General features: G+C 51.5%; 1 protein-coding gene across 2 annotated transcripts; it reads right to left on the bottom strand.

The window, feature by feature from the left end:
* Positions 1-7,638: 7,638 nt before the first annotated feature.
* TNFSF14 (TNF superfamily member 14) lies at positions 7,639-11,210 on the bottom strand. 2 transcript variants are annotated; one of them, XM_055342832.1, is made up of 4 exons: positions 10,992-11,210; positions 9,075-9,108; positions 8,770-8,811; positions 7,639-8,134 (listed from the first exon to the last, which is right to left on the bottom strand). In XM_055342832.1, the coding sequence occupies exons 1-4, from the start codon at positions 11,208-11,210 to the stop codon at positions 7,707-7,709; spliced, it is 723 nt and encodes a 240-aa protein (XP_055198807.1). In that variant the 3' UTR covers positions 7,639-7,706. The 2 variants fall into 2 exon arrangements, with proteins under 2 accessions (XP_055198807.1, XP_055198808.1); XM_055342833.1 differs by having other exon boundaries at positions 9,075-9,101; positions 11,090-11,210.
* Between the last annotated feature and the right edge of the window lie 4,219 nt (positions 11,211-15,429).

Raw genomic sequence — 15,429 nt, 5'->3', positions numbered from 1 at the left:
CCTTATGATTTTCTTAATAACATTTCTTTTTCTCTAGCTTACTTTACTGTAGGAACACAGTGTATAATACGTATAACACAGAAAATATGTGTCAATCGATTGTTTATGTTATCAGTAAGGCTTCTAGTCAACAGTAGGCTTGTAGTAAAGTTTTTGGGGAGTCAAAAGTTATACGTGGATCTTTGACTGTGTTGGGGAGGGTCAGTACTCCTAAACTCCAGGTTGTTCAAGGGTCAACTGTAATAATATCACCAACAGTGGCCAGTATTTACTGAACACTTAGTATGTACCAGAAACCACTCAACTAAACCTTAACATGTTTTCACTGTGCTCAAGTAGTGTGTGTGGGGGGTTGTATTATGAGGTGTGAGGTAGTGGAGATATTGTAATCCCTAATTTTCTTTTTAAAAATATTTTATTTATTTATTCATGAGAGACACACACATACAGAGAGTCAGAGACACAGGCAGAGAGAAAAGGAGGCACCATGCAGAGAGCCCGCGGTGGGACTTGATCCCAGGACTCCAGGATCACGCCCTGGGCCAAAGGCAGATGCTCAACTGCGGAGCCACCAGGTGTGCCTAATCCCTAATTTTCAAACAAAGAAACACAGAGAGAGGTTTAAGCCAGTTACTTAAGGTCACTCAACCAGTAACTGAAGTAAAGATTTAAATCAGAAGAAGGAAGGGAAAAAGATCTTACATTATGATTTCAAAATCATGATTCCTCCATGCATGGGATCTTTGAAGTGACTGGTCCCATGTTCTATAGCTGGGGAAACAGGCTCAGTCAGGTAAAGGGACCCGACCAGGGTGACATGGGGGAGGGAGCCCCTTAGGGGTAGAGCAAGTCAGTCCTCAGGGACAAGTGTTGGTGAGAGTGTCCTGAAGTAGGAGGCAGGGTGGGTCATGGAGGAGAAACGGTGGGGGAGGCAGGGAGGCTGGGTGGAAGTCTTGGATTTGAGGTCCCAGGATGTAGGGCAACGCATACAAGCTCAGAACCCTTCTCGAGCTCTCGTGTGAGGGGCACCCAGGACCTATAAGAGGGGGGCCACCTGCACAAAAAGTCATGATGGGGGCATTCATGACAGTATTTTGTATAATATTATGAAACAACCTATGTCTCCATCGATAGGGGAGTGGATAATAAAATGGGGTCTATGCATACACTGGAGTATCATGTGGTAGATTTAGGAAAGAGATTTAGGCAAAGGCTCTGGGATTAGAAGCCTCCATAATTTCCTAGATGAAGGACTCTGGGCCAGTTGCTTCACTGCCCAATGCCTCAGTTTCCTCTTCTAGTAGTCGGGGGACAATAATAATATTGACACCACAGCGTGGTGGTGAGGGTTTAGAGAGATAATGTATGTCTGGCACTTGGCCCTTGGAAGTCACTGAGCAGGTCAAGTATTGTAAGTAAGGTTTGCTGTGGACAAGGTCAAGTGGAAGCCTCCCAAATCCTTCTCCTCCACATCCCTTGCCAATCAAGGTAGTAAACTAAATGCAGTGTTGCATCGCAATACAAGGGCAGAAATCAGTGCCACTCTTGAAGGTCTGAAGGTATGGTGATCAGGGTCTCTGACCCCTCAGGGGTGAGGAACTGGGTCACCTCATTGGACAAGCCACCTAGAGGAACAGAAGTGCCAGCTGAAGGGGAAGGGAATCCAGAGGGAATGGTTGGGGAGGGAGATGATCAATAGTTGGAGTTGCTCGATTCAGTGGCAGCAGTGGATGATTCCACTTTCTGTCTGGGAGAGAGATCAGCAAGTCTCCAGCAGTAGCTATCCCAGCATGTGGCCAACCTCCCTGCAAAGGGGTGGACCATCCCGGATGCCCCGAAGTACCTCCCAGCTCCCTCTGCGTCAGCTTGCTGTCGTTACTGTGACACATTGCTGCAGACTTAGAGGCTTAAAACAACACAGATCTCTGAGTGTACAGTTCAGGGCTAACGTCAAAATGTCAGCAGGGCTGCATTCCTTCTGGAGGGTCTAGGGGCGAATCCGTTCCTTTGTCTTTTCCAGCTTCTGGGGGCCACCTGACTTCCTCAGGACTGGTGGGAGTAGCAGAGGTGGTGTCTAGGCATGCTAGGGCTGCCGCAAAGGACCAAGTAGCTTAAACATCAGAAATGCATTTTCTCACAGTTCTGGAAGCTGAAAGTCTGAGATCAAGGTGTCAGTGGGACCGGTTCCTTTTGAAGCTTTTCTCCTTGGGTTGTAGATGGATGACTTCTCCCTGTGTCCTCACGTGGTCATCCCTCTGTGTGTGTCTGTGTGCTAATCTCCTCTTCTTATAAGACATAGGTCGTATTGGTTTAGTGTCTACTTTGATAACCTTATTTTATAGGGTGGGGGTTCCTGGTTGGCTCACCCATAGGGCTGCAACTCTTGATCTCAGGGTCGTGAGTTCAAGCTCCATGAGCTCCATGTTGGGCATAGAATTTACTTAAAAAAAAAAAAAAACAGAAACAAAAACAGTACAGTAGCCCTTATTTTTTTTTTTTTACCCTAGTCTTCTCTTTAAAGGTCCTATTTCCAAATGCAATGAGATTCTGAAGTACTGGGTATGAATTTGGGGGACACAGTTCAGTACCTGTAACAGGATGGGAAGTTCCTATGCCCTTCTTTATGGAACCAAAAAAAAAAAAAAAAAGAGAGAGAGAGAGAGAGAGAAAGAGAGAGGCCTGGGATAGGGAAAGTTCCCCAGAGCTATTCTAGGGGCCCTCAAAACCAGAAGAGGCTTGAGTCCTGCTCTTCATTACAGAGCCCAGAGAGTTTGCAGGTCCCCAAAAAGGAAATGACTTGATGGTGTCTCTGGGCAGTTGAAGCCACAGACAGCCTCAAAGAGCTTCCGGTGCCTCAAGCTGGCTGAAAATCAGCCCTGTGAGCAAAGCTCAGGAGTAGCAGAGAATGCAGCAATCTTGATAGGTGACAAGTATGAAAATGGAAGGCTGACAGGTGAGCAGCAGACTGACGGTGGGCAGGTGGACCCACGGCTTGAGAATCAGAGGGCTCCCTCCCTTACCCTTAATGTCGGGGCCCTGCCTAAGCTCGCTGGCATTGTGGCAGTCTTGGGAAAGGAGCATGTGGGCAGGGATAGATAGTTCTCAGCATCCTGGCCCACAGGGATCTTTGCACAAAGTAAGTTGCATTGAGAACAAACAAGAACTTAAATTATTTGCACTCCTTGCGCATTGTGATTTCTATATGCTACACGTGTGTCAGAGTTTTGGGCTCTGACAGATGCAACTCTGATAAAAAAAAGATTCTGGGCAAACCTTTCCTGCGGAAGGAATGAAGCCCTGCTGACACATTGATTTTAGGCCCAGAAGGCTCATTTCTGACTTCTGATTTCTAGAGCTGTGATAAATTGCTAGCATTTTGAGCAGCAGCAAGAAATGAGTACAACCATGAATACCCATTCTTCCTGAAACTCGTGGTCATCTCAGGCTTTCATTTATTTTCTCACCTGACAGAGAACTGACTTCACCTCTCTGTGCCTAGATTTCTCCACCCATAAGATGAGTGTTACACCACTTCCTACCCAACGATCACTATGACAATTAAGTGAGTTATTGTGAGTTAATGAACTTAGAGCAGTGTCTGGCATGCGGTGAGTACATTAGAAGTATGACCTATGGGCAGCCCGGGTGGCTCAGTGGTTTAGCATGATCCTGGAGACCCGGGATCGAGTCCCACGTCGGGCTCCCTGCATGGAGCCTGCTTCTCCCTCTGCCTGTGTCTCTGCCTCTCTCTCTCTCTCTCTCTCTCTCTGTATGTGTGTCTCTCATGAATAAATAAATAAAATCTTAAAAAAAGAGAAGTATGACCTATAATTAATGATCCTTCTTACTTTAAGAGAAAAAACTACAAAAGCATGATGCTGCAAGGCAATTGACATTCAGCCTCTGTGTGGGAGACAATGAGGAGTGGTGGAGACCACGGTGAGCTGGTGAGCCCATGCCTTATCCAATAGGGACAGCCACTGCCCAGCCTCAGTTGTTGTTCACAGCTTCCAAATTTCCAAGAAAATCCAGAAATTCGGATTTCTCCACACACAACATTTTGTAATGTTTAAATATTGGCTGCCAATTTCCATATTGAAAACACTTTTGTCACTGATCTCGGTCTCTGAAACTAATAATACAGTATATGTTAATTAATTGAGTTTAAATTAAATAAAAGAGAAAAAAACCCCTCACACACTTTTGGGGCATCTGGGTGGCTCAGTCCATAGAGCATCTGACTCTGATCTCAGGGTCATGAGTTCAAGCCCTACATTGGGCAGAGAGGCTACTTAAAAACAAACAACAGCAAAAAAACAACCTAGTGACTAGATGTGGGCTGCTGATGTAAGGTCACCTTCGATGTAATCACTGAAACGAATCTGAGCTTTAAATGTGCATATGATTACAACTATGCTTACAAAAGGAATATCTACTAAGGATTAAAGAACTCACCGTGGGCCAAGCTCTGGAAAACTGCTTAGACACTCAAGTCATTTCATCTCACAATAACCAAGGTAGGGTAGAGGCCACTATTCATATTCTTTTACATATGAGGAAACTGAGGCCCAGAAAGGCCAAGGATGGATCCCAAGAGCCCCCAGCTGGGAAGTGGCAGAGCAAGGATTCGAACCCTGGTGACCTGGCTTCCCTGAAAAACCTATTCTGTCTCTCTGAGACAATGCATCCCAGTACTTGAACCCAAGTGATATTTAGCAGGAAGGACATAGCATTATAATACAAAATTAATAAATGATTTATCATCTTTACTTTTATTTCTACCACCTCTGGGTCTTGGCAAGAGATGAAGGGAGAGCTTTCCAGGGGCCGGGGAAGGGCCAGGATGTAGACCTCTGGTCTCGAGGAAGAGCCAATTGTGGGGGAAGGTGATCTCTGAACAGATGCCCGAACGTGGGATGTGAAAGCGGAAATCAAGCAGATAAACTTCTCAGAAGTTGTAAAGTAGGTCAGTGGCCTGGGCTGGGAGCATCCTGCCCCATGCCCTATCTGATATCAAGCTGGGGTCTAGGTGTCCTACTGCACCAGCCTCTACACCTGCAGGGCTCTCTGTGCCTCCTCCCTCCTTCTCCCCTCCATCTTCCTCTCCCCTCCTTCTCTTTCCATCGCCCTCCTACCCTACCCTACCCATCCTCTTACCCACCCTCTCTTCTTCCGCTTGCTCCTCCACCTCAGGGCTGGGAGGCCCCTCCCAGGAATGATCTTTGGAGGCTAAACTTAGTGAGAGGTTCCATCCCCAGGCGGAAGTTGGTGGCTGCTGGTGGCTTTGTAACTACGCCGTCCCCACACCTTGGTCTCATCAAAGCCACGGAAATAGAAAAATGGTGACAAGAGTAAAGGAAACTCCAGCAGGGGCTGAGGCCGGGCATCTGGGGCTGCCCCACCTCCCACCAGTCCTCAAGGGCAGAGAGGCGCAAAGCTGTGTGCTCTCGGTGGAAGTGGAGTCCAGCATCCCTCCTCTACATCTGGAACGTGAGGGCAACAATAGCCCCTGCCCGGGTACGTATGTAAGGTTGTGACTCACGCAAGAAGCCTGGCATAGGGAAAGTGCCTGACAAAGGCTGTTCTTGATATTTCTAAATCACTTATGTCACTCGCGCACTTAGGGAGCTCTTACCGCGTACCAGGCACCATAGCCAATGGCTGTTTCCGTGACTGATCTGATGGAGTCTTTACAACAGACCTAGGGGTGAGGACTGGTGTCACCTCCCATTTTACAGATGAGGAAACGTAGGCACCAAAAAGGGATGAGACTTGCTCAAGGTCACGCAGCAGCAAGTGGCAGAGTGGAATTGGAACCCAGGACCATCTGGCTGCAAAGCCTGCTTCCTTCTCCGCTGTGGCGGGCCACAGGACGACAGTAGCCACAGTAATGACAATGATCCATCCACTTCTGGGGGCTGAGCCCTTATTTTCAGGTCCTAGGCACCAACATCTCCCTCTGGCCACACCAGGGTATCTGCTCATTTATACAGACCGTCTGATTTGTGTGTGTATCCTTATCTGTCCCCCCCCTACCCCACACTTTCCCCGAGCCCCTACTTGCTCCAAGCTACCAGCTGGCTGGTTAGGCTACCACTCTGTTCCGGACAGACGGACAGACGTCTGCAGTAAGGGTGCCTGGCAGGGTGTAGCCTCTACTTCCTTAGCACTGGAAGACTCGAGGGGGAGGGGAGGAGCCGACCCAGGCATGAGATCTCTGGTACCCCCACCCCCCACACTGCCCCGAGCTTCCTGCAGGGAGCTGGGCCAGCTGGGTTCAGTTTTCTTATCTGTAAAGTGACCTCCGTGGGTGATTCCATCTATCCCTCTGCCTCTATGAGCCACCCTTCCCCTGAGAATAGACGGACCCAGGGGGCAACATTTACCATTTATTTCCAAGACCTGTGGTCAGGGAGCCCAGGGCTTCAGACAAAGTCTGGTCCTCATCCCAGGATGTATTCGTCTTGGCTAGGAGGAACCTTAGACTGTGTGTGTGTGTGTGTGTGTGTGTGTGTGTGTGAGATGGGTGTGACTGTGATGCAGTCCGATGTGACGAGCACCTATCCCATGTGTCACACTTGGTGTGGCTGTATGGCCCCCGTGGGTGACTGTGGTTATGATGATGACTTGTGTGTGACTGTGTCATACGTGGTTGTCACACACTGTGTGTGACTGAGTGTGATGCTATGACTTGTGTGTAGTTGTGCAGGAATCTGATGCCTTGTGTGCCTCAGTGCAGATGTGAAAGCGATCATGGAGCTGTGTGATTCTGTGATGCTACAGGTGTGTCTGCATTCTCTCTCTCTCTCTCTCTCTCTCTCTCCCTCTTTCCCCTTTCCCCTCCTTCCCCTCCTTTCCTTCCTTCGTTCCTTCCTTCCTCCCTTCTTCCCTCCCTCCCTCCCTCCTTTCTTTCTCTCTGTAAACATTTTCCAAGCACCTGCCATGTGCCAGGCCCTGACCTGGGTGCTGAAACACAGCCGTGATGTCCTAGTGGGGTGTGAGTGCTCGGCGGTGTTGGGATCCAACCAGCCAGTCGGTGATACGTTGGTAGCCAGAAACCAGTTGTGTTGGGAGTAACGACACCAGGGAACTGGCAGACGCTACAAAGCCTCTTCCCTCCTGGGAGAGCTGGTCGCCAAACAGTTACGGGCACATCCCCGCGCCAAGTCTCTGCGAGGTACCCCTACAGGACCCGCAGGGGGTGTGGCCACACAACTGCGTGTGGATCTTGAGTGCATGACTGTGGCCATGGGTGGGCCTGGGCTGGGCTGTCCACGTGGGTGAATCCTAACGATGACTCTCCCTACAACCACCCACGCTCATGAGAGTGGGGGACAGTGAGGCTTCCTGTCCTCAGCCAAGTCCCTGGACCCGCAAGTCCCGTTCTTCTCTGAATCAAAAACATAAATACCCACCCCTCACCCCTTCTTCCTGAATATCAGGCATATGAACTTTCTCCCCCTGTTGGGGGCTTCCCGACTCCCAAGTCTCTGGGTCTTTGTCCTTAGTATTGTCCGTGGCAGGGTCTGCAGATTTCTTTGGTGCCCCAGAGGTGCCAGCTGGGTCTGCAGCCTTCAGGGGTGGCTAGGTCCTTGGCCCCTGGAGGTGCCCGCCGGGCTCTTTGCTTCCTGAGTTTTGGGTTCCCCAGGGCACCCTCTGAGTCACTGCCTGTCGGACCCCCATTCAGTACGTTGGCAGCCCTTCCTTCACACCATGAAAGCCCCAAAGTAGGAGTGGGTGCCATCGCGGAGTCGGACCAGGCGCTCGTCGGGCACACGGACCAGCACCTCCTCGCCCGCGTCCAGGTGCACCACTCCCCCCAGGAAGCTGCTGTCCCACCACACGCGGGGGCTGGTGGCTCTCCCACAGGGCGACCGCCGGCTGACCAGTAGCTCCAGCTCCTTGGGGTAGCGGGGTGTGCGCTTGTAGAGGCCGTGCGTGATGGGCAGGCCGCTGCTCAGCCCCTGCGGGCAGCCCACGCCTCCCAGCTGCACCTTGGAGTAGATGTAGTAGTAGCCGGCCCGGGCGATCACCAGGGAGCCCTCGCGGTAGCTGAGGCCTCGCAAGAAGGCCAAGCCCAGCTTTGTCTCCCAGAGCAGCGGGCCCCCACTGCCCGTCAGGCTGGAGTTGGCCCCTGGGGATGGAGACAGAGGGTCAGCACGTGTCCCTCCCTGGGTGAGACAGGGTGATGGCGACCCTCCCGTGTTAGTCCTTCTGAGAAGCTTACACACGTTAGTTCACGTTATCCTCACTTTGCAGGTAGAGAAACTGAGGCACCCAGAGGCAAAGTCACTTGCTTCTTATACATCTTAGCTCATGCCCCCTCCCCTCCCGCAGGTGGGAAAACTGAGGCATGGAGCAATTAAGCGACTGGCCGAAAGCATCAAAACGGTGAGCGGCAAAACCAAGGACCAGAGACGGAACCACCCTGGTCCAGAAGCCTAATAATCTCCATTTCGTCCGTGTCTCTCTCTCTCTCTCTCTCTCTCTCTCAGTAAAATGGAGATGTGAATAGTGCCTCCTTCGGGTGTAATGAATGAACATGCACAGAGCGTGTCACAGTACGTGTGACACGGTGAGCACCACGTAAGGGTGTATTCAATAAATGAAATGAGACACTGCCCCGGTGCAGGCAGTGTCTGTGTTCTGGGCAAGGCTGTGAATAAATTGTGATGGATGCGTGGATCCTCATGTTGGCCATTTGGTCTCCCCAAGGACACCCTGCCCCTCCCCTCCTTCCCCCGTGCCAGGCCCCGGGGTCCCCCTCACCTGTGAGGTGTGCAGCTGGGCTGGCCTGGTGGGACCTGCGCTCTGGAGAGGGAGAGGGTGAGAGGTTAGCGATGGAAGCAGTGGGGGGCGAGGGCCAGCCTCCGGAGGGGTCATCAGGTTTACCTCCTGGCATCAACCCCACCCTTTCCGGAGTGGCCCAGACTTCTGCTTCTCGGGCCTGGGGGAGGGGCACCTGCAGGGCTCAGATCAGTTGTGCAAATCACATTGGGCAATGGGCTGAGGGGGCGGGGGCAGCGTGGGAACCATCCCACCCTCCCTCCCGGGGGCCCAGGACCCTGACTCACCTTGAGTCAGCTGTTTCCAGGCTGCATCTCCATCCTGAAAATGCAGAGGAGCCGGTGGTGAGGACCTGCGTGGCCCACGCACTGGCGTCCTCAGGCTCGTGGCTGTGAGCGGCACACAGACCACAGGTACAGACGCCACCCAGGGCCACGTGCACACCCCCGCCCCACCAAGCAGCTTCAGCTTTCCCCTCTCGAAATAGACATGTGAATGAATGGTGCTATTTAGGGTCCAGTGAATTCACCCGGGCTGGGGTAGGGGTGGGGTAAAGCCATTCTGGTGCCCCGCACATAGGAGGTACTAGGTAAGGGTTAATTAAAGAAGCAGGGACGCCTGGGTGGCTCAGCAGTTCAGCACCTGCCTGCCTTCCGCCCAGGGCATGATCCTGGGGTCCCAGGATCGAGTCCCACATCGGGTTCCCTGCACGGATCCTGCTTCTCCCTCTGCCTGTGTCTCTGTCTCTCTCTCTCTCTCTCTCTCTCTCTCTCTCAATGTGTCTCTCATGAATAAATAAAAATCTTTTATTTATTTTTTAAAAAGATTTTATTTATTTATTTATTTATTTATTTATTTATTTATTTATTTATGAGAGAGAGAGAGAGAGAGAGAGGCAGAGACACAGGCGGAGGGAGAAGCAGGCTCCGTGCAGGGAACCCGATGTGGGACTCCATCCTGGGACCCCAGGATAACGCCCTGGGCGGAAGGCAGGCAGGCGCTGAACTGCTGAGCCACCCAGGCGTTCCTTTTTTTTTTTTTTCTTTAATTTATTTATTTATGATAGTCACAGAGAGAGAGAGAGGAAGAGACACAGGCAGAGGGAGAAGCAGGCTCCATGCACCGGGAGCCCGATATGGGACTCCATCCCGGGTCTCCAGGATCGCGCCCTGGGCCAAAGGCAGATGCCAAACCGCTGCACCACCCAGGGATCCCCACCCAGGCGTTCCTAAATAAAATCTTTTTTTTTTTTTTTAAAGAAGTAATATTACAGATACACGGACATTCAGGTGGCAGGACACGGGGACATTAATGCCAACAAGCGGATATGGATGGACATGTGGCATAGAGCACAGACTTGGACACTCGTGTAACACACGACAAGGCACACATGGACTCGGATACACGGGCACATGGTTTATGGATCCCTGTGGGTCTGTGTGCAAGGCCAACACATGGGTCACAGACAGGCCAGTCCGTGGACACTTGGGCACACAGGCGCGGGATAGCAGCACGGGTTCCCGTGCGGGACATGCACGTATGGCCATTGGGTGCAGCCACAAGGTGAAATGACCTGGGGAGACACAGGACACGGAAGGCCAAGGCCACATGGCAAACAGAGACAGCCACCGCCAACAGCACACTGCTGCAGGGAGAGGTTCTCATAGACTCGGACCAAGCAGATTAGTGGCGGTCCCCACAGTGGGGGTCAGGGCATGGCTGATAATACCTAGCAATGTCCGAATGCCCGTTCCGGGGGTTGCTGGCAACAAGACTATGTTATGAGCATAAAACCTGCTGAGAGACCAGATTTTTTTTTGTGGCCACCACGAGGAGAAATGGTAATTACGTGACAGCGCAGAGGTGTTGGCGATCGTGTTGCGGTACAAATACGTTGCACGCCTTAGAAGATAGAGTATTTATATCTCCATTAAAAAAAAATGCCAGTTTTGATTGATTCAACACCTGCCTCAGGCCCCCGCCGCCAGGCGCCGCACCCGCGACACCGTGTCATTCCCTGTCGGGTGGGCACTCTTATTTCCACAGCCATTTAACAGACGGGGAAATTGAGTTTCGGAGGGGTGAGCTGACTCGCCCTGGGCTGCTCTTGGTCTGTCTCCTGTCTTGCACACACACGTGCACAGAGGGATGCCCATGACACAGAAGCCCCCCCGCCCCGGCCCCGAGCCCCGAGCCCCACTCACCAGCAGGGGTGTGACCATCTCCCCGAGGCGCCAGTGTAGCCGGAGTAGGAACCAGCCCTGGACGGCCAGCCCGGCCACCAGCAGCAGCAGCAGCAGGCCCAGGCCCAGCTGGGCCACACTGCAGGGCCGGCTCCGGCGCCTGCGCCCCAGCCTTGTGAATGGGATGTCTGTCTGTCCGTCCACCACGAACACCGAGGGTCGCACGACGGGCTCCTCCATGCCTGAGCCGATGAGGTCCCGAGACGCCCCGGGAGCTGGGCTAGCGCGGCTGGGTCCCTGAGGGCAAGGAGGAAACCACAATTGCCCAATGCTCCTGGGCTTCCCACGCTGCAGACAGGCGCCCGTGGGTCCCGGGGCTGCCTTTAGAGCGGGGTTCAGCCCCTCCCCTTTCCCTACTGGCCCTCCTCTTCTTCCTGTCCCCCCACCCCCAGGCTGGCCCCATCTTACTTTCACTCATGCAGCCTCTCACACTTTCCAGGGGCATCTGAAAATGTGACTCAGGTAGGGATGGAGAGGGGAGGCCCCAGCTTTTCCCTGAGGCCGCTTCTTTGTTACGAAATATTTATAGAGCATTTCCCACGTGCCAGGCACTGTTCTAGGCTTGAGGGCATGGCTGTGGACAAGAGAGACAAAAGTCCCTGGTCTTATGGAGCGCCTTCTCCCCTTAACAATGAGCCTGGTAAATAAGAAAATACTATACAGTATGTTAGTTAGATGGTGGTAAGAGCAGTGGGAAATACAAGAGTGGTTTTTGTGTGTGTGTGTGTGTGTGCATATTGTGTTCAGTGCATGTGTGCATGTGTGAGCATGCCTGTATGCATACATATGCACACGTGTGGGTATCTGCAGGTGTGTGCATCCACCCGGGATGTATGCAGGTGTGTGCATATGGGCATGTGTATGCTGTGTATATGTGCGCAGGTGCAAGCGTGCCTGTATGCGTACATAGGCACTCATGCAGGTGTATGTAGGTGTGTGCATGTGTATGTGTGTAGGTGTGAGCACACCTGTATGCATACATATGCACACATGTGGGTGAAATGCACACAAGTGTGTCCCAGTGCAGGCATATGTGTGCCTGTGTGTGTGCATAAGCATGCACATGTGTGTGTGTGCATGTGTGCATGCATGCATGCAAGTTTTAATGGGAACTCAGAGTCAGTGCTGGAACCACTAGTCACCAGGCTAAGACCCAGGCTTGGAAGGCGTCCTGAGGGCACCCGGAATTGGCCTGAGTGGCTCTCTCTTTTTGCTGAAATCCCACCTTTCAGCGAGCCCTGGTGATTCAGTCTCCAAGGCCCATCTCAATGCAGCCACCTGTGAACATACCCACTGCTACCACCTTCCCCAGGGCTGTGGACCGCTTCTGTCCCTCCCTCCATTCTTATGGTGAGGTCCTGGTTATCAAAGTGCTGGTATTTGAAGGTGGAGCCTTGGGAGAGGGGATGAGGTCACAAGGGTGAAGTCCTCCGGAATGGGATGAGTGCCCCTACTGGGCACTCTCTCTGTGCCTGGTGAAGATCCAGCCAGAGGGCTGCTGTCTGCAGGCCGGGAAGAGAGCCCTCACCAGAGCCCGACCGAGCTGGCACCCTCCTCTCAGACTTCCAGCTCCAGAACTGTGAGAAATAAATGTCTGTTGTTTAAGGCCCCCAGCGTAGGGTTGTTCCAGTGGCCAGAGTCTCTCTCTGTGCTGAGACTCCAGGGCAACCCACCACTTCTGGCTTGGGCTCTTACATTCTTACCTTCTCTTTCCCTCCAGCCACCTCGTAATTCATTCTCTGCCCTCAACCTAGTGTGAGATTGCTTATTTCATTTCATTTTATTTTATTTTATGGAGGCAAAATTCACATAACATAAAACTAACCTTTTTTAAGGTGAGCAACTCAGTGGCATTTCGGATATTTACAATCTCAGACAACTCTATCTAGTTCCCAGGCATTTCTGGTGCCTTGAAAGACGAGCCCCTTCCCAGCCCCTGGCAATGGCAAGTCAGCTTTCCTGCTCTGGGGAGTCACCCATTCTAGATATTCCAGATATTTCATAAAAGTAGACACATGCCATCTGTGGCCTTCTGTGTCTGGCTTCTTTCACTGAATATAACGTTTTTGGGTTTCATCCACGTTGTAGTGGGTGCCGGAACTTCCTTCCGCTTTAGGGCTGAGGGATGTTCCAGTGTTTCTACCCTTGGATGCATGTTTAAATTGTTTCCACCCTTGGGCTGCTGTGAGCATGCACGTGTGCACACGTATTTGTCTGGGCACCGGGTTCCCAGTCTTTTGGGCATATAGCTGGGATTGGAACTGTTGCCATCGGCGTTTTAAACACGTACATCAGCCTTCACCTCTCCCCTGCTTACAATCATGTAATGGCTTCCCATTGAGCATATAGGGCATTAGCAAATTATGACCCATGGGCCACATCCAGTCATCCCCCCTGACTGCACAGGAGAGCAACTTTCCGGGGAAAGTATTTGGGTGAGCTGCAGATGCCCACCAGGGGTCCCTACTCTGCTCCGTGTCCACCTCCCTGACCGACAGTCCACGTCTCATCACCTTCCATGCCTCTGCGCTGAACACAGAGCCCGACGCAGGGCTCGATCTCATGACCTTGAGATCATGACCTGAGCCAAAACCAAGAGTCAGACACCTAACCAACTGGGCCACCCAGGCACATCTATCTATCTATCATCTATTTATCTATCATCATCTATCTACACACACAACTTATTTTAAGGACTTGGCTCATGTTTTGTTTTTTGTTTTTAAGTATGCCCCACACCCAATGTGGGGCTTGAACTCGTGACCCTGAGATCAACAGTCTCATGCTCTCCCGACTGAGTCAGCCAAGCACCCCAGGAGTTGACCCATGTGACTGTGGGGTGTGGCAAGCCCCAAATCCATCGGACAAGCCAGTAGGCTGGAGATTCGGTTAAGAGTTGATGTTACAGTCTTGAGTCTAAAGGCAAGAAACCGAGGCAGAATTTCTATGCTGCTATCTTGAATTCCTTCTTCCTCAGGAAAACTAATCTTTCCCTTTGGCCCTTCAACTGACTGGAGGAGGCCCATCCGCATTATTGAGTGTAGCCTGAAAGTCAATCGACTGTAGGTGGGAATCACATCTAAAAAATACCTACATAGGGACGCCTGGTTCAATGGTTGAGCATCTGCCTTAGCCTCAGGTCGTGATCCCGGGGTCCTGGGATCGAGTCCCACATCATCTTCCTGCAGGGAGCCTGCTTCTCCTTCTGCCTCTGTCTCTGCCTCTCTCTCTGTTTCTCTCATGAATACATAAATATAATCTTCTTAAAAAAAAGGTGTGGGGGGAGGCTCAAAAATCCTCATCACTCACAAGGGTCCCAGCCAACCTCTACCAGGATGCCTTTCCACTTTGATGTCTGCCTTCCTCTTTCCTTTTCTTGCTTATTTTCCTGTTCTTCTGCCCTGGGATTCCTTTTCTTCCTTTCTTTAACATGTGGCATGTTGTTCTGTTGGAGCACCTGTGGTTCCAGACTGTGAACAGCTCAGATAGGATCTTTGAAACTTATATTCCAAGGACAGCACAGAGTTGACTTTAGACAGTGAGGTTGTCCGAAGAGGAAAGGAGAACAGGGCATGTGAGAAAGCCTGCCTACCATGGGGCCACCGGTATAGTCATTTAGATCAAATAATAGTCTTTTTTTTTTTTTTTTTTTAGAAAATATAATAGTCATTTTCTATGTCAACCTAGCTAGGCTGTGGTTTAGTAAAAAAAAAACCAGTGTAAATGTTGCTTTGTAGCTATTTTTAATTTTTAAAATTAAAAAAAATTTTTAAAAGACTTTATTTATTCACCAGAGACACACAGAAAGAGGCAGAGACATAAGCAGAGGGAGAAGCAGGCTCCCCTTGGAGTCTCCCCTTGACTGCTGCCCCCACTAATCAGGGACTGGTTGTGAATCTATTTCCCCCCTATTTCTGGAATCAGGAGGCAGCCTTTACAGGACCTGGCGGGGGGTGTCTTAGCGGAAGGGGCTGAGAAGGGGTGACTGCAAGGCTCAGGGATTTTCAAGTGATGAGCACATCTAGAGTGGGGGAATGGATCCCACCCTCAAGCCCTTGAATTAATCAGAAGAGGCACCTAGGGCCCCAGTTCCCCTCGACTGTCAGCTCACTTCCCTCTGGCTCCTGCCCCCCAGGCAGCTCTGATGATGCTGTGACCACAATGCTCCCCCAACTCCCCACCTAGACCGCTGACTCAGATCTTCCCTTTCACTAGCTCACTCGCTTGCTCACTCGCTCAGAGCTCACCGGAAACACCGCCGGGCCTGCCCCCTACCGCCCCCTCCTGGGCACAGCCGGCCCAAGAGGAATGCAGGCGAGGTAACAAATGGAATTGCCCCGAGGAGCTGCAGGTGAGGGGCAAATGGGATGAAGGTGAGAACAGGTGAAGATGCAGGTGA

The sequence above is a fragment of the Nyctereutes procyonoides genome, unplaced genomic scaffold, assembly GCF_905146905.1.
Source record: "Nyctereutes procyonoides isolate TBG_1078 unplaced genomic scaffold, NYPRO_anot_genome, whole genome shotgun sequence".
In the NCBI taxonomy this organism is placed as follows: domain Eukaryota; kingdom Metazoa; phylum Chordata; class Mammalia; order Carnivora; family Canidae; genus Nyctereutes; species Nyctereutes procyonoides.
This window is presented reverse-complemented; position numbering and strand designations above follow the sequence as displayed.

Bases quoted from the DNA above. Each gene is read 5' to 3' on its own strand.
- TNFSF14 (XM_055342832.1), bottom strand. From the start codon at position 11,210: ATGGAGGAGCCCGTCGTGCGACCCTCGGTGTTCGTGGTGGACGGACAG. The intron at 8,812-9,074 runs GTGAGTCAGGGT...CTCCCTCTCCAG, and splicing joins CTGGAAACAGCTGACTCAAG to AGCGCAGGTCCCACCAGGCC. The intron at 8,135-8,769 runs GTGAGGGGGACC...CTCCATCCCCAG, and splicing joins CCCAGCTGCACACCTCACAG to GGGCCAACTCCAGCCTGACG.